The 21,240-nt window shown below is 40.7% G+C and overlaps 2 protein-coding genes across 2 annotated transcripts in view; both read right to left on the reverse strand.

The window, feature by feature from the left end:
* The window catches only part of DDHD1 (DDHD domain containing 1), a 181,800-nt gene extending 163,708 nt beyond the window's left edge, over positions 1 to 18,092 (reverse strand). The window contains 3 exon segments of the mRNA XM_027776631.1: positions 7,048 to 7,210; positions 8,516 to 8,626; positions 18,004 to 18,092. Coding sequence (XP_027632432.1) covers positions 7,048 to 7,210; positions 8,516 to 8,626; positions 18,004 to 18,092 — 363 coding nt within the window.
* An 869-nt stretch (positions 18,093 to 18,961) lies between these two features.
* On the reverse strand, positions 18,962 to 19,399 carry LOC102496641 (40S ribosomal protein S15a). The gene has a single exon (XM_006160551.3). The coding sequence runs from the start codon at positions 19,388 to 19,390 to the stop codon at positions 19,001 to 19,003; it is 390 nt and encodes a 129-aa protein (XP_006160613.1). The 5' UTR covers positions 19,391 to 19,399; the 3' UTR covers positions 18,962 to 19,000.
* Positions 19,400 to 21,240: the final 1,841 nt, after the last annotated feature.

Raw genomic sequence — 21,240 nt, forward strand, 5'->3', positions numbered from 1 at the left:
GTCTCTCTCTGTCTGTCTGGTGAGCGCACGCGCCCTACAGTGAAAATCTCTCCAAAAAAAAAAAAAAAAAGAAACATGCCAAGAAGGAGTAATATTTATGGACATTTTGGAAATACCTGCAGCAGAAGACATCTTCTGTAAAACTAATTAGGGAAGTTTTTAGGTATCTTAGGAGTAAGACATTATGGAAGGGAAATGATTTTTCTTGGCAATGGCTGCTGAAAGTGTGTGTGTCATATGGAAAATAACTTGCAGAAAAAGCACAAGTTCTTTTTTTCCTTGACTACAGCTTATGTGGAGAGTGGTGAAGGGACAGAATGCCTTGATTTCATTGTGTTGTGTTGGACTAAGAGTTCTTGGGCCTCAGAACCATATAACATGGATTTATATTCCAGTTCTGCCTCATCTAGCCAGCTGTGAGAACTGTAAAGCAAGGATAGTACATCATTTGTGAGTATCTTCAGTTGAAAATGTAGCACATCCAACTAAACATGACTTAAACCATAAAGCCACTTACAAAGAAGTCTGAGAGTGACTATTTCAGGACTGATGTAGCAGGCCAATAATGTCATCAAGGATCCAGGCTCTTCCTCTCCCCGCCCCCCCATCTTGAGTATACTGGCTTTTCATTATTAGGCTGGTCAAGTGGTGGCCCGAAGATGATCACCTTAAGCTGAAACATCATGCCTCCCGTATCAGAAAACGAGCAAAAAGGCAAGGAGTAGGTGCAATATGACACTTCTCACAAGACTATCTTTCATGTATGACAAAGCTCTTTCCCCAAAATTCTTTGGTACTTCTAATGTCTCATGGCCACGATGGGTCACATCTGCCTACCAGGCCACTCCCATAAACCACTGATTTAGCATGTGATAGGGTGGGGGCCTATCATCTCCACTAGGATCTGTTAGTAACTAACTACACCTCCTATAGGTAATTTCTACCTTGCAGAGTATCTACATAGTAAATATTAGAAATAATACAAGTAAAATCAGCCCAACCAGGGGTATGTGTTTAAGGCAGCTGGATCCCCCATGACTGATGATGCGATTTGAGTCCTGGACCCAGGAGCTAGAAAAACATGCTGGGTGCATGTGTGTGCATGCCCCAAATCCAGAGAGAAGAGAAGGGATTGTGGTATGGCCATTCCCCCTCAGGAGTGCCTTCTCACTTTCTCTCTCTCTCTGCCCAGCAAGTACATGTGGCCTTTAGCAGAAACGAAAAAATAAACAAACAAAAAAATCCCCTCAAAAACTGCATCTCTTTAGCAGATGTGCACATGTATACAAAAAAATGTGTAAAATCGTTAGTACTTCAGCTAGACAATTTTAGGCATGCAATACATGATAATCATTATTATGACTTAAAAAGTTATTAGTACCTTTTCTACAATCTTTTATTGCAAACATTTGAATATAGTTGTATTTGATATATACATTTGGGCTCTGCTTTTATTTTACTTATATTTATAGTGTAAGCATTTCCCAATGTTTCTACATAGGCTCAATAAGTGACTGCATTAAATTCAACCTGTGAATTTAACCTAATTATTTTTGCATGTATTGGATGCTTTCAGTTTTTTTTCCCTTCATCATTATAAGGCAGCTTTGTATGTATAATATGTTCTATATTCTAGATTGGTGATTTAGTATAGTTTCTAGAAACGGCTTTATTAGGTAAAAAGGTGAGGCAGAGGTTGACGAGCTGTTTGTCAACCACTTCTTTTTCTTTTGGGTCCATAAGTAAACTACTTTCCTCAATCTCCCTTGCTGCTAGGTATGGCCAGTAACAGAATTCTGGCCAGATGGTTGAGGACATACTGATGTACTTTGCTTTTGGGCCTGGTCTAGAAAGCCTCTGAAACCTCCATTCTCTCCCTTCCCCAGGATGTCTGTGACCTGGATAATGCTGAGATGAAAATAGCTTATTCGGCAACAAGCAGAACCTTCCCTCCACCCTCATACTACTGCTTGGAATTGACACAAATGAGAACAAATTCCAATATAGTAAACCAGAGGAGACTTTAGGAGTTATCTGTTGTAGTTACAACAACTAAAACAGAAATTAATACCTTGAAAATAGTAACTACCACAATGAATAACAGATGGATCTACTTTCTAAGAAAACATTTGTCAGAAGGAACCTGTGTTTGTTGAATTGAGAAAGGGAAAGAAAGAGAGGGAGAAAGTGAGAAAGCATCCCCATGAGGGATGGTCACACCACAATCCTTTCTTCTCCCTTTCTCTCTCCTTTTGGGATTTGGGGCACACATACATACATATTTCTCAAGCCATTGGGTCTGGGATTCAAACCACACAGATGGCCCTGTGGGATTCAGCTACCTCAACCACCATGTCACTGACTGGTCCAGATCTACTTTTATTTCTATCTGAATAAAAATTTTCTCTGGAGCACAATCTTTCAAATTAAAATAATAAAATAAAAAGATTGTAAATAAATAAAAATCATCAAAAAGTTGAGATTAAAAATGAATAAGCACACACATTAGCTGGAATGACCCATAACTTATGTCAATATAAACTGATTAATAAAAATGATTTGCTACAGTAGTTTCTTTTTTCAATCATAATAATTTCTATGCAATGAATACATTTACTGATTTTCATTTGAGGTTATCATGTAATAATTTAATTTGTTGTTGTTGTTGTTTTTAGTTTGCTATAAGGCATGTGTGCTTGCCTGAGAGAGAGAAGGGCAGTGAAAAATCACCCCCTGGGGGGATGGAAAGCTGCAATCTCTTCTCTTCCATTCTCCTCTCAGGATTTAAAGCATATATGCACACATGTCCAGTGTAACGTTCATTGGTCTGAGATTCCAACCATGCAGTTGGCCATGTGGGATCCATTAGGTTAACTGCTATAACCTCCATGCCACCTGCTGACCCCTGTTTTTCTATCTTTCTTGCTTGCTTATTTTATTTTCATAATTACATATTTAATTTTGTTTATTATCATTATTTTTTAACTTGGGAGAGACAGAGAAAGTGAAAGTGAGAAAGCAAGTCGCCAAGTCTGGAACTCAAACTACATGGGCCATGTGGGAGTCCAAGGCCTTAGCCACCATGGCCCCTGCTAGCCTCCTGTTTTTCTATCTCAATGAGTGTTTCTTCTTTAAAACATTATAGTATCCCATGTTTGGGACATATTGTAATCCTGTTGTCTGCCAGTCCAGGAAATACTAGGCATTTTGGGAAGCTTGGTTTGCATCCCCAAAATTAACACCCTAAAGCTGTGTTCAGAGCCATTCCAGCAGGAGAGATTGCTTTAATCTAGGCCTCCGTGTACTATGGAGGGCCCCAGGGAGACTAGTTGAGAAATAGTGGTAAGGCTGATGCATTGCTTTTTGTTTTCTGTGGGAGGCATAGCCCAAAAAGGATAGCTGGGCTAACTCAGGTTGTCAGGCTTTGGTAGATTGCTCAGAACTTCTTAGCATAATTAACCATGCTCAATAGCTCTGGGCCAGCCAGGTATTTACTAACTGAGGAAGCAGATTACGGTCTAACTCCAGAGCACTATGATGATAACTGGACTTATCTGGTAATGACTTTCACCTTCTGGTAGAGGAAGTCCAAACCTGAGTTTAAGTTGTGATCTGTGCTAGGTCAGGTTTGGTGGACTCTGTCCTAGTCTTGGTGAGGACTGAGACACTGGTAAGGGAAAATGTGGGAAGAGAACTAAGCAGTTGAGTTTGATACTGGAATAATACTTTGCAAAGATGAACTGCACCACTGTTTTAGGAGAAACATCTGATACAGTTTCACTCCTTCCCTTCTGTGCTGTTAAATAAATCATTATGTGGAATGGACTAAGGTAGGGTAAAATAAGGATGCAGATCTATGTATACTAATTTAGGAATATCTCTAGGATATGATTTGTTTTGGATCATTTTGTGTTACTGAACAGAAATGCCTAAGACTGGTGATTTATGCTGAATAGAGGTTTATGTGGCTCACGATCCTGGTGTCTGGCTGACCTCTGGTCCTGTGTCACAACATGGCTGACAGAAGCAGGAAGGAAAGCAGGTGCATGCAGAGTGAGTGACTGGCCTGTGGGCAGCCATCTTACTCTTGTAGCAACCTGCTCTTGTGGGAATTAATCCATATCCAAGAGTGCGAGATGCCCCTTCCTCCCAAGAGAAGTCATTAATGTGTTCACGAGGGCTGTGCCTCCATGATCCAAACACCACCCAGGAGGCCCCACCATTTTTCATAGCATTACACTGGAGACAAAATTTATAGCACATGAGCCTTCAGGATAAACCAAACCCAAATCATGACATGGCCTTAAGTGAGATAAGCAAATTTCAAACCATATAGCCAATGGGACTTCAAAATTTTGTGGAAAAATGGCAACAAAATATTTATTTGGGCCAGAAGGTAACAAGGCAATTAAGGCAGCTGGATACCACATGACGGACAGGGTGGTTTGAGTCCTGGATCGAGTAGCTTGAAAAACATGCTGGGGGGGCGGAGGAGGCCCTGCGCCGGCCCACCCGGCCCGGCTGCGGCCCCTGCCATCCCCGGGCCCGGCGCCAGGCAGGGCGGGGGGAGGCGGGCCCCTCACCCAGGGCTCTGCCGGGCGTTCAGCTGCCTCTCTGGGGCCGGCGTGTGGCCTTCGGTCCAGCAAGCTGAAACCGAAAACAAGGATTGAGAACTTTCAACTGTAAGCAACAGAAAGAATCTTTAGCTGTCTTAAACTAGTTGAGAAATATATTATATAGAAGGACTTCCTCTGCCTATGGACAGTGAGAAGATGATGGTTACCAGCCCTACATTGCCTCAGGGAAGAACAGGAACTACTCTACCATTCTTGAGGAAGCCAGATACCCGAGGATAGCTCACGCTGTAGAGCCCCACGGCATCATTCCTACAATGGCGATCTGCACGAGACCCACCCTTGATCCAACATTGAATGGAATCTATGATCCCTATTGTTGAAAACTTTAAACTTGTGGCTCTTCTCCCTTTACTTGCAGGTATCACATTTTCAATGGTTCCCCTGGAAGACAACTGTATATAGCAGAGATAGTGTAATGGGAGAGGGGGAAAGGGCAGAGGGTCAAAGATAGGATAAAAAACATATATGTATGTATACATTGTATGAAAGTAGAAATGGAATATTATTGATGATAACATGCTTGATTAAGTCACTATGTAGTTTGTCCTAGATGGGAAACTACATTTAGAATGTTGTGATGATGCTCAGGGAATGAGGGTTAGGTAATATAATATTTAAAAAAAAAAAAAACACGCTGGGCACATGTGCATGTATGCCCAGAATCTCAAGAGAATGGAAACAGGATTATGGTGTGGTCATTCTCCCTGGGAGGGTGGGAGGGAGGGATGATTTCTTGCTTTTGCTTGCTCATTATCTCTCTCTGTTTCTCTCCAGTGAATGCATGTGACCTATAAAAAAAAGTAGAAAAAAATGAGTTTATTTTGGTGCAAAAAAAATTGAAATCCATGCAGTTATTTTTATGTGCAGAATATCCATTTTCCATGAACTTTTTGAAGACCCTCCCTCATATTAAGTAATATCATTATTTATGAAAAATAAATTCTAGAAAAAACCCTCCAAATTTCATGACTTTAGCTAATTTAGTCCAATCTAATAATTTGAATAGTTTTCTTCCTCCTCCTCCTCATTCTTCTTCTTTTTTCTGGGAGTGGGGGAAAGAGGTTTTTCTAATTGGGTGCGTGCGCTCTCCAGAAAGACAGAGAGACAGAGAGTTAGAAAGCAATAAATCACCCCCCAGGGGGGATGGCCACGCCGCAATCCCTTCTCCATTCTCCTCTTGGGATCTTGGGCACACATGCACACACACCTGGCGTAAGTTTAAGCCACCAATTCAGGACTCGAACTGCAGTCGACTACATGGGAGTCCAGCGACATAGCCATTACGCTAACTGCTGGTCCCCCTTCTTTTTTGATAAGTTACCAATTTTTCTCATTCCCCCCTAGTCTTTCCCTTCTCCCTCCTCTCCGAGGTGGTACCACTCTATGTGGGAACGCTTGCCAACTTTTTGTGCTGAGGAACAGCACAAAAACTGTTTGAAAACCATACCAGGCACATGCAGGTGCATGAACTAAATTTCTAGAAGAAAATGGAGAAGGGATTGCAGTATGGTCATTCCCCCAGGGGATGATTTCTCGTCTTCTCTCTCTTTTTTTTGGAGAGGTTTTTGCTATAAGGCGCATGCGCTCGCCAGACAGACAGAGAGAGACAGAGAGACAGAAAGCGAGAAACCACCCCCCAGGGAGGATGGCCACACCACAATCCCTTCCCCTCCATTCTCCTCTCGGGATCTTGGGGACGCACGCACATGCGCCCGGTGTGAGTTTAAGCCACCAGGTCCGGGACGCAAACTGTGGTCGACTACATGGGAGTCCAGCGACATAGCCATTACGCTAACTGCTGGTCCCTCATCTTCTTCTCTCTCTGCCTCTCTCTGGGGAGTACATGTGCCCTATGGCAAAAATCTTAAAAAACCAAAAAGAAAATGAAATTGAAAAATTATTTTCTCTTTCAACACTAAAGCCTGGGCTTAAGACTACTTACTGCATTTTATCAAACTGAAAATACCATGACTATAAAATTATTTATTTTATGTACCACTCAGACTATGATGCAATACCCTAATGATAATTCTGTGTAGGTCATGAATCAATCATGTTAGCCTCTTGTTGCAGTAACACTTCTTTATCTGCACTGAAGAACTTGGAGTTTCTTTTGCTTTTAGTCACAGTGCTTCACAAGTAATGAACAATCCTTTTGCAAGTATCTCAGTAAACATGTAACTTAGTTTCAATGACACAGGGGCATCTTCCTTTCTTAAGTCCATTAGAGTACTTGATTGTCCAACAAAATAAAAATCACAATAATTGACCCAACTGCAAATAATTGTTTCCCTTATGCCCCATTGACATTTCATTGTTTTGTTTCTGTGACTTTCTGTATAAGCAATAATTTTGTATCCAGTGACAAACCCTAGTGCAACCGTTTTGAACAAATTAAACTTTATTTAACCTCCATCTGGATGCAGACAATCAGATTTGGGGGATAGAAATACCGAGAGTCAGGTTTTGAGGTATTCTTGATGGTGGCCCCTGGCAGCAGCGGCCAGAATGAGTTATCCTGTCTGACTTGGCGGGCAGCAGAAGCCCTGACTCTTACTATCTTCGAAGTAAGACTGGAGGGGAAAGGAGGAAAACCAAGGTAAGGTTATATAGTAGCTGCCTGGGCCACTCTCAAACTTGACTTCCGAGTATACATAGGGAACTTAAGCATCTTACATGCATAAAAATGAACAATCCAGTTTTAAAATGGGCAATTGATCTGAATTGACAGCTTTCAAAGGACGACATTATGAATGGCCAAAAAGCATATGAAAAAAATGTTCAACATATCTTATTATAAGGGAAATGCAAATCAAAAACAAGATGAGGTGTCACCTGACCCCAGTCAGAATGGCTAGGACCAAAACCAAACCAAAGCAAAAACAAAACCAAAAAAAAAAAAAACAAAAACAAATAAGAACAAGTGCTGGTGAGGCTGTGGTGAAAAGGGAACCCTTCCACACTGTTGCTGTAACTGTAAGTTAGTACAGTCATTGTGGAAAGCAATATAAAGGGTCCTCAAATTTTTACCAATAGATATACCATAGGATCCAGTAACCACACTCCTGAGTATTTATCCGAAGGACAAGAAATCACTCTGTCAGAAACATACTTGTGCACCCATGTTTATGGCAGCATAATTTATAATATCTAAGGTATGGAATCAACCTCAAGTGTCCAACAATTGATGACTGGATTAAAAAAATGTAGCACATATGCACACTAGACTATTACTCAGCCATAAATAATGATGAGATCCTGCCATATGATACAAAGTGGTTAAATCTAGAAAATGTAATGCCAAGTGAAATCAGCCAGACTGTGAAAGACACTCTGCATCTCCTCACTCAATATATACTAAATGTCTGCACTCTATGGCAGAAATGGAAAGATTTGAAGACAAAGAGGTAAAGAGGACAACTTTAAATACCAGAGATTTCTTGGACAGGGAGTGGGGTGGGGAGCTTCAGTGGGGAAAGGAGGGAATTAGGAAAAAAAAAAAACAAAAACATTTAACAGACACAGGAATGCAGGCAGATGGGCAAATGGGTTGTGAAACAGCATATTGCAACTGAGTGAAAAACACAGACACTGTTAAACAGATATGTATATACATAAATATATATACACACATATATACATATATACACACATATATACATATACAAATCTATCTACCTATCTATCATCTATCAACAAATGGGTGCTAAGTGGAATTAAGTAGAATTAAGCTGAAACTAGGAAGCTATAACAGAAGAAGGAGAACCACACCAGGAAGCTACATTCTGAAAAAACCAAGTAGCCTCTGGTTTAAGCAGAATCATGGACAACTCTTGGGCAGAGGCTCCTGGGAATGGTGATGCGTTTGTTTGTTCTACCAAAGGTCATCAATGACAGCATTCACGACCACTGTCTTCAGACCCGGGATGGTTGCCTTTGCCTGAGAACAGGCTGGTGTTCCAGTGGCATTCCAAGCCTTATCACATACTCTAGGAGTCAAGTACAGAGTAAAGGAGCAGAAAGTGCTTTGCGAGTGGTTCAAAAAGTGTACGTGAAGGCATGGAGGCTTAGAGTGACTGGGAAAGACTCGTGGTTCTGCTTGATTGGAGAAGAGGGCTCAGAGTGAGGACTGGGAAATGAAGCTGGAAAAGCCACACTAATTATTTAAAAAATAACTATAGATTACTAAGTACTGCCTATGGGCACTGAGTTTTAAGGTGGTTGCTTTGGCCCTCCTGACTCCACTGCCTGGTGACTTGCATTTTTCTCTTGAATTTATTCTTTACCCTCTCCTGGTCAATCAGTATCAGGAAATTGCAGTTCCCAGGCCCCCATGACAACTGGTTTGTACTGTGCTTGTTCAAAGGAAATCCCTGGTGGGGGACTGGAGAGCAGGAAGAGGAGAGAAATGAGGTGTTTCTCCCTTTCTGCTTCTGCCTCCGGGGAGGCCTTTGACAACAGTGTATCTCCTCTCTGGCCCCATCTCTAGCCTGCTCCCCTGTTCTGCTGAGGGCCCAACTCCTGCCAGGTGGGGTGGAGCTATTTCTCTAGTCCTAGGGGTTGTAGTGGCTTTGCCATTCCAAACCTCTCAGCAGCTTTACTGTGCTCAGTTCAAATTCTCAGCCTTCTATCCTCTGTTTAATTCATGCACTGTATTAAATTTTCCCTCTTTATTATACTTGAGTGGTTTTGGTTTCCCTTGTGAACTCTGACCAACACAGCCTCCAAGGGAGGCAGGCACTATTTACGATCCATTTTGCGGAAGAGGGTGCTGAGACTTGGGAAGGTCAAGTGACAAACTCTAGGTCACACAGCTAGTAAGTTGGATGGGGCAGGGCAGGCTATGCTAGCTAGGACGTAGCCATGGACCCAAGGAATTGGGTTAGATTCTTCAGAAGGAGGAGATCAGCAATGGCTCCCTTCAGAAGTGACATGATAAGACCTATGTCTTAGAAAGAGTACTTTGGCAGAATGATCTCTAACATGGCAGCTTATCTTGACAAATCTACCTAGCTTCCACACAGATCTAAGTTGTGAAGAGGCACAAAATGCCTTGAGAGATATTCTTTCTGTTCTCTGTGCTCTCTTAGTTGAATGCTGTATTTTCCTATGGATTTAGCTCAGAATCACCTCATTAATGAAAACTTTTCTGTGCATCAATTCAACTTATTACCACATGCCCAACTTAAAAGACTGCTTTTGGGGCCAGCAGGTGGCATGGTGGTTAAGGGTGCTGGACTCCCACATGGTTGACTGTGGGAGTCCCGGACTTGGTGGCTTGGTTTCTCACTTTCTGTCTCTTTCTCACTCTGTCCCTCTCTGGTCAAATTAAAATAAATAAAGTTAAATAAAACAATTCTTTTAAAAAAAAAAAGACTGTTTTCAAGGCTCTCTATGTTCTATGGTAATTTGTAAATGCTTCTTTTACCAGTTTCTTTGGGCCAAGAGTGTACCAAGTATACAGAATAACTCCCTGAGAATTATTCATGAGAATGTAAGACTTATCCTACACATTTACACAAATAGATGGGGCAAAAAGACGTTTTAATACCTACTTAATTGTGTCCTACAGGTGTGTCTGAGTTTCCAATAATTATAGGTCTAAAAACTTAGGTTCTATATGTGAAGCTAATAATGCATTTTCTCATAGAAACATTTTTTTGATGTGTTTAGGTTCAGCCAGTTCAAAATATCTCTTGGTCGTATAAAATGCTTAAGTACTAATATCTCATAGTTACTTATTTATCTGGATAAAAACTAGACTCATACAACTTGTGCTAGAACTTTTCAGTTCTAGCACTTTCTTTTGTGCCCCTCACCTCTTTTCTAGCTTTCTAACCTGGCATAGGACTACCCAACATACAGGTATTGATCAATTTGCAAATTGTTAAAAATTAAAAATAATGCCTATAATATTTCAATGTTTGTTGGCATGAAAATGAACTTTTTTGCATATATATTTTTATATATACATAAATTTGGTGAAGAGTCTTATTAGCTTACGAGAAGGAGTACTTACTTGATTAAAAGCATGGATTCTGGAGCCCAGGTGTGAATCCAGTACCTGCTTACTAGTACTTTGGAATTTGACCTTGACTTTAACCTTGTTATGTCTCAATGCGATCATAAGATGAGAGGATGAGAATAATACCTACATCATAGTGTTGCTATAAACAAATAAGTTAATGTACATAAACATTTAGAGTTGCGTCCAGCACATGGCCAGCCTTAGTCATTGCTATTTGGAACTGTAACATGTGTCAGTCCATGATGTGGCATTGGAAGTGTTTATTCCCATTGCATAAGTCAATAAAGGTGGGAGCTCTAATATGTTTACAGGGAAAGGAAAGATGATGATAGTAGTTCATTTTCCAACCCTCAGCCAGTAACATTAAGCTATCCAAGCTTCATTTTAATGGATGCCACCATCATTCCTTCTTCCCTACAGTTGAAATGAGAATCCTTGTACTCTAATGCACTTGTGCTGTTAATGTCTTGATGGCAAGTCTCCAAAATGTGGGGTAAAAGAGAAGGTAAGAAAAGGATCGGAGACTGAGTGTGCTGGGGATACCGGAGTTTGGATGCAGGGCGCTGGGGACCTCCCTTTGAGGTGCTTGTTCCTGGGATGCTTCCCTGGTAGTCCCCTTTCTTTTCTCCCAGTGGCAGCAAAGAAAGGGCTATACACATTTACTTCTCTGGAACTGTCTATTCCCTCTGATCAAGGATCCTTAATCTAGCTCCATGTGGAATCAAGAATGGTTACAGGGTGTCGTTAGCCCTCTGAAGCAAGTACACCTTCATTGTGGGAATTTCTAGGGTTAAGAATATATGATGATAACAGAACACTCAAAGAGTTAGAGCAGAATGTGGGGAACCTTATCATTTTCTTTCATCTTGGACTCACTTCATGGCTGCGTGGTTGCTCTTAATTTTGTTCTGTATCCTTCTGCCTGTGCTGACTCCCCTTAGAATCTGCCTGCTTTTGATCACTCTCCAGTACTGCAGGTAATTGTTATTTTTCTGTTTGCTAGAGAGTATGTGCACTTGTCAGAACAAGACAGAAAAAGTGAAGGAAGGAGAGAGAAAGCACCCTCCCATGGGCATGGTCATGCATGTCCCTTCAACTATAATTTCAAAAGGAGACATGGAAGAAGGGAGATAGTCCATTTCTTGATCTTACTCATCCTGCTAGCTCTTGCTTCCTTTGCCATAAAATCTTTGGAAGAAGTATTCATTCTTACTTTTTAAAAATGATTTTAATGTATTTTTTCCCTTAAATTCAGTCTGAGTAACCACTCTCTCTTTTTTTAATTTTTTAATTTTAATTTTAATTTTTTTGGAGAGGTTTATCGCTATAGGGTGCGTGCGCTCGCCAGACAGACAGAGACAGACAGAGAGACAGAAAATGAGAAATCACCCCCCTAGAGGGGATGGCCACGCTGCAATCCCTTCTCCTCCGTTCTCCTCTTGGGATCTTGGGCACGCACGCATACGCGCCTGGCGTGAGTTTTAAGCCACCGTGTCTGGGACGCGAACCATGGTCGACTACGTGGGAGTCCAGCGCCATAGCCATTATGCTAACTGCTGGTTCCCAGTAACCACTCTCTCTTAGCCCTCCATAAAAATTGCTTGTGTACATTATTAGTGGCCTTCATGTTGCTAAGTCCATGATTTTTAGTCCTCATCTTATTTGACTTATTGGTTATTCTCTCTTCAATGATACACTTTCTTTAGTTGGCTACCAGGACACTGAAAACTCTGTTTACTATTCACTGGTTGCTCTTTCTCTTTCCTTTTTATTGCTTTTCCATTTCTTTTTTTTTCCCCTAAGGATTATTTATTTAATTTTATTTATTCATTCATTTATTTTAATTTGACCAGAGAAAGACACAAAGAGAGAAGGAAAGTGAGAAAGCAAGTCACCAGGTCCAGGACTCGAATTGTGGTCAGCCATGTGGGAGTGTCCAGCGCCTTAACCACCATGCCACCTACTGGCCCTGCTTTTCCATTTTTTTCCCTCCCTCGTTTCCTTTCTTGTTCTCTTTTCTTGAACTAACACATTCCTAAGTCCTTAGTCCTCTTTTCTTCTTTAAGTATACTTATTCCTTGTCTCAGAGTTTTTTAAAAGAATTATTTATTTTATTTATTACTATTATTTTTTAATTTGACCAAAGAGAGACAGAGAGAGAGGGCAAGAAAGAAAAAGTGAGAAAGTAAGCCACCAGGTTTAGGACTCAAACCATGATTGGCCATGTGGGAGTCCAGTACCTTAACCACCGTGCCACCTGCCGGCCTCCCTTGTCTCATAGTTTTAAATGCCATCCATAATATGCTATAATGCCAACATTTATATCTCCAGCACAGATCTCTTTTTCAAATGCCAGACTCACGTATCAACTCTTCACTCATGTGGAGAGTTAAACAGGCGTCTCCACCTCAGTGTATCTAGTGATTCCTTTTTATTCCCAAAGATGTTTCCATCTCAGTTTATGACAGCTTCACATTTTCAGGTTTGGGGCCAAAGTTCTCAGGGTCATTCTTTTTGTCCACTTTAATTAATTCATGATATCTAAAAACAGCCGTATGAGTATATAATTTATGTATCATAAGTTTCACTTCATTTGATGGTTATTAGTTTATTTACAGAGTGGCATAATAATCACCACAATCTAATTTTAGGACATTTTTATCATCTTAAAAAGAAATATGACACCCATCACCAGACCCTCCATTTCCTGCCTCCCCCATCCCTAGCCTGCTTTTTTTTTGTCTTTTCTTTCTCTCAGTTTTTAATTATTTTGTCTTACTGTGTGTGTGTGTGTTTTAAATAGGATAATCAAACCTTATATATGAAAACTGAGTAAAAATAATTTCAGATTCTATGTAATGCTAGCCCAGAGGGGGCCTTCCGGATTACAGCTAGCCACTGTACTAATCATCAGGCCAATTTCCCACACTGATCAGGAACCTGGTTTCCAGTTCCTGTGAGGACTGCTCTTCTCATGACTCATTTTACCCCAGTGTCGGAGTTCTTTCGTGTCACTCATGTAAATCTGTAGTACTTACGTGGTCTTTCTTCCTTTGGACCCTGAATCCTGCTAGTCTCATAAATTTATTAAAGTTTTAGAGGAGGATAACACTTTCTCTCATCTTTTATATTCAATATCTAGGGGTCTATGAATTATACTGACAAAAGACAGGTTAACAGGTTGAAAGTTTAAGTGTGCAATGTATGTACACACAGATATGGTCAACAATGAATAACTCAAAGGAAAAATTAAAATGTGGGGCTTAGGGACCAGCAGATAGCATAACGGTCGTGTCTCTGGAATCCCACATAGTTGACTGTGGTTCGAGTCCCAGACCTGGTGGCTTAAAACTCATGCTGGGGGTGTGTGTGTGTGCCCAAAATCCCGAGAGGAGAATGGAATAGAAGGGATTGTGGCATGGCCTCTCTGCTGTGGGATGTTTTCTTGCTTTCTGTCTCTCTGTCTCTCTCTGTTTCTTCAGTGAGCACACGTGCCTTATAGCAAAAATCTCTCTAAAAAAAATTGGGGGCTTATATATTTAATTTAGTAGGGTAAAGGAAATAGGGAGAAAGGGCTCATATGAGAAGAATAAATAGGTTTATTTAAGAAAGACAAATGTGATGGGACCAGCAGATGGTGTAATGGTTACATCACCGGACTCCCACATAATCGACCATGGTTCGAGTCCCAGATCTGGTGGCTTGAAACTCACCCAGATGTGTGTTTGTGCATGTCCATGGTCCTGAGAGGAGAATGGAGGAGAGGGGATTATGGCATGGTCATCCCCCCTGGGGGGTGATTTCTCGCTTTCTGTCTCTCTGTCTCTTTAGCAAGTGCACGCACCCTATAGCAGCAACCTCTCTTAAAAAAAGAAAAGAAAGAAAAACAAATGGGTGTTTAGGAGAACAAATGGGAGATATGAAAACCTGTGATATTTATTTATTCAGGTGTTAGTAGTCCTTCTGCCACTTTCATGGCCATGAAACTCCCTGGAGAGGAGACTTTATGACAGGTTTACCATTGGTCTCTCTCCTGGGAATAGACTTCCTGAAAGGGGATTTGTGGCAGTTCTAATTTCTCAAAAACCTCTGCTCTTTGTCAGATGAAAAAAAAAAAATCTCCAAGGCAGCTTCTTTCTGCTTCTGTTGAAATTCGGAAGTCTTAAGTTTAAAATACTCTTTATATCAATTCTGGGGTTCTGAGAGAGTCCCAGGGAGTATTTGTTCAGCTCCTCGGCCGATCAGATGCTGCTTTTGAAGTAAAAAAATTTGAGAAATCAGCCCCAAATGCTTTATTCATCTCACTGAAATCACAGGAAGAAATCTCCTGGATTTTATTTTATAATCCTCAGTCTAGAGAGGTCTCTAAACCTTTCAACAGATTAAATTCTGTTTTCATCTAGCTTTTCTAGTTCTTTACAGGAGAGTTGGTTTAAACATGACCTATTTTGCCATTCCAAGAAGCAGGACATTTTTAGGTATCATTTGAAGGACTCAGAAAAGGATAAGTTTATAAACAGTTCTCAGTCCTGCTGTATCTCTTTACACTCCCAATTAGCAGTTCTCAAAGTCTGTATAGTTAAATACTGGGTTGTCAGAAAAGTCATGACCCACTTTTGCACAGGGGGAAAAAAAAAAAACCCAGAAAAATACGTCATGACTTTTCCGACAACCCAATATGTTGCTTGAGTTCCCACCAGAGTTTAGTTCCAGTCAACTGGAGGTAGTATTACTACATCTTCAGTATCATGTAGCAACTAATCCGAATCTATCCCTCTAGTTAACCTCTCGGTGCGAGGTTAACAGAACAAGGAACAGGACTTGCGGAGCGCTTTGTCAGCCTGGCTGTAGCTGAACAGTGTAGTTGCAATTGAATGTGGGAGGTTATCGCATGCTTCTCTCCATCCTCTCAGAAGACAGCCTTTACTTCATAAATGTCTGCTTTCCTCCCGTTGCTGTGCTGATCTCCAGGATTTACAAGGCTCTGAATACTTAATGTATCTGTATTTAAAATACTCCTTTATTTTCACCATTCTCTTCAGATCTGATTTCTTCCTAAACGTGAACTGCTATTATTTTTAAAAAGAATTATTTATTTCATTTTATTTATCATCATCAATATCTTTTCAAGTTTGCCACAGGGCATGCATGGAGAGAGAGAGAGAGAGAGAGAGAGAGAGAGAGAGGTGGGGAGGGGGAGAGTGAGGAAGCAAGTCACCAGATATGGGACTTGAACTGCTGTTGGCCCTGTGAGAATCCAGTTCCTTAACCACCACACCACCTGCTGGCTCCTTGGACTGCTATGTTTTGACCTAATTGTCATCATGACATTTAGATGTGGGCCTTCAAGAGGAGATGAGGCCACCAGGGCCCCAGCTTCATGAATGGGTTAAAGCTGTTATCATGGGAGTAGGATAGTTATGAAGGGAGTTCAGCCTCCTTTTCCTTTGTTTTGCACATTTGTTGGGCTTTCACCATTTGCCATAGGATAATGTACCACAAAGGGCCTCAGTTGTTGCGGACCCTTTGTTTTGCACTTCTCAGCCTCTAGAACCATGAGCCAAATAAATTTCCATTCATTATAAATTACCCAGTTTGTGGTATTTCATTATAGCTGCTGAAAACAGAATAAGACATGGACCAATACTTGTGGACGTGTTTTTAAGTAATTAACAAATCATTTTGGAAGTTACAAAGTATATCACAAGGATATCTGTTTTATGATTTGGATTCATGTGTTATTTTTATATTGGAAGCTATTTGTGTTGAAAAAAAAATGACCTTTTTATTCTTGCTACATTGCTTTTTAAAAAATGGAACCTGTTCAGGCAGCCTAATTCTATTTTAAGTGCTCAGAAGATTTCTCATCTTTTCACATTGTCAGCTAAATTATTTGAAATTAAGTAGAATAATGTAATTAGCTAAATAGATCTGACCCTTCATCAGGTTTTATAATCTGTATTTGCTCTGTTTTCTTTCCTACACATTATTTGAATAATTTCAGATTTTGATGTTATAGATCTAATAATTGCTAATTTTTAAACTATTTACAACATAACCTATTCCTTTAAGAGAAAATGAAGCCTTCCAGGACAATCACCCATCTCTCCTCTATTTTATTTTAAAGAATTATTTTCTTTAACTTTACTTATTTATTTTAATTTGATCAGAGAGGAACAGAGCAAGAAACAGAGAGAGAGAGGTAAAGAGAGAAAGCAAGTCACCGGGTCTGGGACTCGAACTGCAGTCAGCCCTGTGGGAGTCCTTAACCCTTATACCACACCACCTTCTGCTCCCTCCCATTTTTTAATCTCAATAGAAACAATAACAACTAATGTTTATTACTTGCCATGTTTTACTTCTTGTTTTCAGCTATGCCTCTTGTTTTAACTAATTTCTTTTGAGTTTAAGATCTCTTCAAGGACCTGAAATGATCTTGTCTGTGTAGGTTCTAAACACTTCCCTGGTTTAATGCTTCACATAAGTTTAGGTCTTAAATGTTTTCTGCTCATTGTTCTCCAATGACTTCTTGTTTTCTTATGTGACCTTGCATACAAGTTATGCTATGATTTGAATGTCTGTGCCAAAACTCATGTTGAAATTCTACTGCCCATGTAATGGAATTGGCAGGCAAGACCTTAAAAAATGATTAATCATGAGGCCTTTGGCATAAATGAATTAATGGCATGAGAGCTGGTTAGCTATTGCAGGAGTAGGCTCCTGAAGAAAGGATAAGTTCCATTCCATTTTCTCTCTGTTTCATGTGTTTGCTTCCATCTTCTGACATTCTGCCATGTGATAACCATTGCCAGATTCCAGCCATGATCTTGGGCTTCCCAGCCTCCAGAATCATTAGCTAAGGAAACTTCTATTGTTTATAATTACCCAGTCTGTGGTATTCTGCTGTAGCAGAAGAAAATGGACTAAGAACATTCATACCAAGAAGCAGTGTTGTTGCTATAACAGATACTGGAAAATATGGAAGCAACTTTGGAACTAAGTAGTGAGAAGAGGCTAGAACCTTTTTTTAAACTTTTGTTTTGGAGAGGTTTTTCCTATAGGGCACGTGTGCTCGCCAGGAAGACAGAGAGAGACAGAGAGACAGAAAGCGAGAAATCACCTCCCCAAGGGGGATGGTCACACTGCAATCCCTTCTCCTCTTGGAATCTTCGACACGCACGTACACGCACCTGGTGTGAGTTTAAGTCACCAGGTCCGGGACTCGAATCGTGGTCGACTACATAGGAGTCCAGCGACATAGCCATTACATTAACTGCTGGTCCCGAGGCTAGAACATTTTGAAGTGAATGCTAGAAGATCTATATAGGCACTTCTCACTTAATGACCAAGTTCCATTCCTGTGATGTTGTTAAGTGAATTGGTCGATAAACAGGAAGCTTAAAGATGAAGGTCTCGTGGTATGTCATGGCACCATAGGGATGTATTTTTCAATAGATATCATGAGAGACTAGAATAATGTAATTCTATCCATACAAAAAACATACCTTAGGAAGCAATAAGACACACCACAACACAATAATGTAAATCCAACATAATTGTTTTTATTTATTCTGAATACTGCTATGGAGCACAATAAAGTATAAACTGATAAATAAAATATTATCCTTGCATGATTGTAAACACTTTGTGTAGTGAAAACTGTGAGAATGAGACAAAGACTGGGAAAGGAGATTCTCACACTGGAGAATTAGGCGTAAGTCTGAATGGTCATTAAAGAGGTAGTGACTGTGCTGCCATGAACAGAGCATTGCAGGTAATTCCACTGAGCAGGGTTCCACAACCCCTGGACCATGGACTGGTAGTGGTCTGTAGAAATATTATCTTCCAAGAAATCATTCCCCGATGCCCAAAACCATGGCTGCTGAGTACTCAGAAGAGGAGAGTTGTAGAGAAAGCTTGAACCTTCTCAGTGATTACTTAAGTGGTCATGACAATGTTGGTAGAACAATGGACAGTATGGGACCAGCAGATGGCATAATATTTATGTCACTGGACTCCCATTTGGCTGATCATGGTTTGAGTCCTCAACCCAGCGGCTTGAAATTTACACCAGGGGTGTGTGTGTGTGTGTGTGGCCAAAATCCCAAGAGGAGAGTGGGAGAGAAGGGATTGTGGCATGGCCATCCCTGTGTGTGTGTGTGTGTGTGTGTGTGCGATTTCTCACTTTCTGTTTCTCTGTCTTTCACTATCTCTCCAGCAAGTGCATGTGCCCTATAGCAAAACAAACTCTCCAAAAAAATATGGACAGTAAAATCTATTCTTTTTTTTTTCAGAGTCCAATGAGGCGTTTTATTTGTATATGTGTATTACAGCCCTAGAAAAAGAATCCCAGGATTTTCCCTCCTGTATGTTTCCGTCTTGCTTCTTCATGGTGCATGATGCCAGCTGAGGTTGTCAGTACAATGAAACCAAACTGATGTGTTGGGATCAGATTATTCTGCCATTTCTCTAGATCTTTGAGTTGCACACCAAATCTGGTGTTGATCACTTCACACTTATTTAATCTGCCAGTGAGGTTCACAGCAATTTTTCCAGCTCTGTGGTCATCAATGATTTCAAATGCGCCAATATAACCATGTTTCATCATCACAGTTAGAAACCGGACGACGACTTTGGAGCACCTGATAAGAACTTGGCGTTTGCCTCTCTTTTCAGCATTGTTGATGCTCTCGAGGGCATCAACCAGCACATTCATGCGCACCATTATGGCGGCACAGAGAAATGGCAGAAAGAGCAGTAAAATCTCCGATGGAAAGGAGGAACGAAGTACTGCACTTTGGAGTAAACATCATTCTTGTTATAATGTAGCAAACATCTTGGCTAAGCTGTGTCCTTGCCCTTGAGCTTTATGGAATGCAGAATTTAAAAGCAAAGGATTTAAGATATCTAGTGGAATAAGTAACAAGGCAGCAAAGTGTTTAATCTGCTGTGTAGCTACTTTTTTCCTCATTATTCAGGATTGAGCTTGTGCTCATGAGAGAATGTGTGTGAGAGAGGAGCACCTTCCTCAGACAGGGTCTGGCCCTGTTGTCACTGTCTTTCTCCAGTCCTCCAGCTTGTCAGATCTTGGGTAAATGCGTGAATGTCCAGTGTGTTTCAGGCTGATGGGCTAGGGATTTGAACTATGGTCGCTATGTGGGATTCAACTTCTCTTGAGCAATGCAATACCACTGTGCCTATGGGACTGCTTTTAATCGTATACAGTGAGATGTGAGAGGAAAGAAATGATTTAAAGATTAAATTTATAAGTAAAGGAGAAGCAGGAAAAAATCTTGGACTATTTTCAGCCTACCTATATAAAGAGTAAAGAAGTATGCGCAAAATGGGCTGGACAGTGGTGTCATGGTAAGACATGATGGTCTGTGAGGCAATCCCACATGGGAGGGTTCTTGGTTCATGTCCAGGAACCTTCCTGAGTACACCGGACATGTACTTGCCCATGATCCAGGGCTTGAGGAGGGCTGGAGGTGGGTTGTGGTGTCAGTACTCTGTTGGGGACACTGTTTCTCTCTCCCTCTCACTCATGGAAGAAATGAATGAATAAAAACATAGATAAATCGTTTTTCTAAATTCTTTACCAAATAAATTTTTATAGTTCTTATATATTTAATGGATAAAAGACATGGGAAGTGTCCTGAACACTTTATCACTGTGCTGTATTGTATTTCTCTATTACAACATAATTGTTTTTTAATTTGTAAGAGGAAGAGGAAGAGATCTCATTATGAAAAGGTATTTATATAGCCTCAAAGTGAAATTAGGAGAGTTTTTGATAAAAATCACATTGTTGTGATTTGAAATCCTTAATCTTTGACTTGTGCTCAGAATAGTGCGCTCACCCATTTGTTATGTTTTCCTTTCACCTTTAAAAAAGTTGTTAATATGGGGGCCAGAAAGTGGTGTGGTGGTTAAGTTGCTGGACTCTCACATGGCTAATTGTGGTTCGAGTCTTGGACCTGGTGGCTTGAAAATCACGCAGGGCATGTGTGTCTAAAATTCCAAGAGGAGAATGGAGAAGGGATTGCAGCATGGCCACACCCCCCAGGGGGTGTGATTTCTTTTCTTTTTTTCTTTTTTTGAGAGGTTTTTGCTATAGTGCGCATGCGCTCGCCAGACAGAGAGAGACATAGAGACAGAAAGCGAGAAATCACCCCCCAGGGGAGATGGTCACGCCGCAATCCCTTCTCCTCCATTCTCCTCTCGGGATCTTGGGCACGCACACACACACGCCGGGCGTGAGTTTTAAGCCACCGGGTCCGGGATACGAACCGCGGTCAACTACGTGGGAGTCCAGCGACATAGCCATTACGCTAACTGCTGGTTCCCTACCTGCATATATTTTTGAAAACTTATAAAAAGACTTTTAGGAAGGTGGGAAGAGAAAGTAGTAGGTAAATATGACCATATCTTTCAGTATTCTTTGTCCATATCTTTACTTTGAGCATCCTTTAAGAGTTGGAAATCGGAAGGGTAGAATTCTTTTTTCTTGTTGTCAAAAACCGATTTATTTAATTTGATTTATCATTATTATTATTTTTTAATTTGCTACAGGGC

This window comes from Tupaia chinensis, unplaced genomic scaffold, assembly GCF_000334495.1.
Source record: "Tupaia chinensis unplaced genomic scaffold, TupChi_1.0 Scaffold000688_1, whole genome shotgun sequence".
Classification (NCBI taxonomy): domain Eukaryota; kingdom Metazoa; phylum Chordata; class Mammalia; order Scandentia; family Tupaiidae; genus Tupaia; species Tupaia belangeri.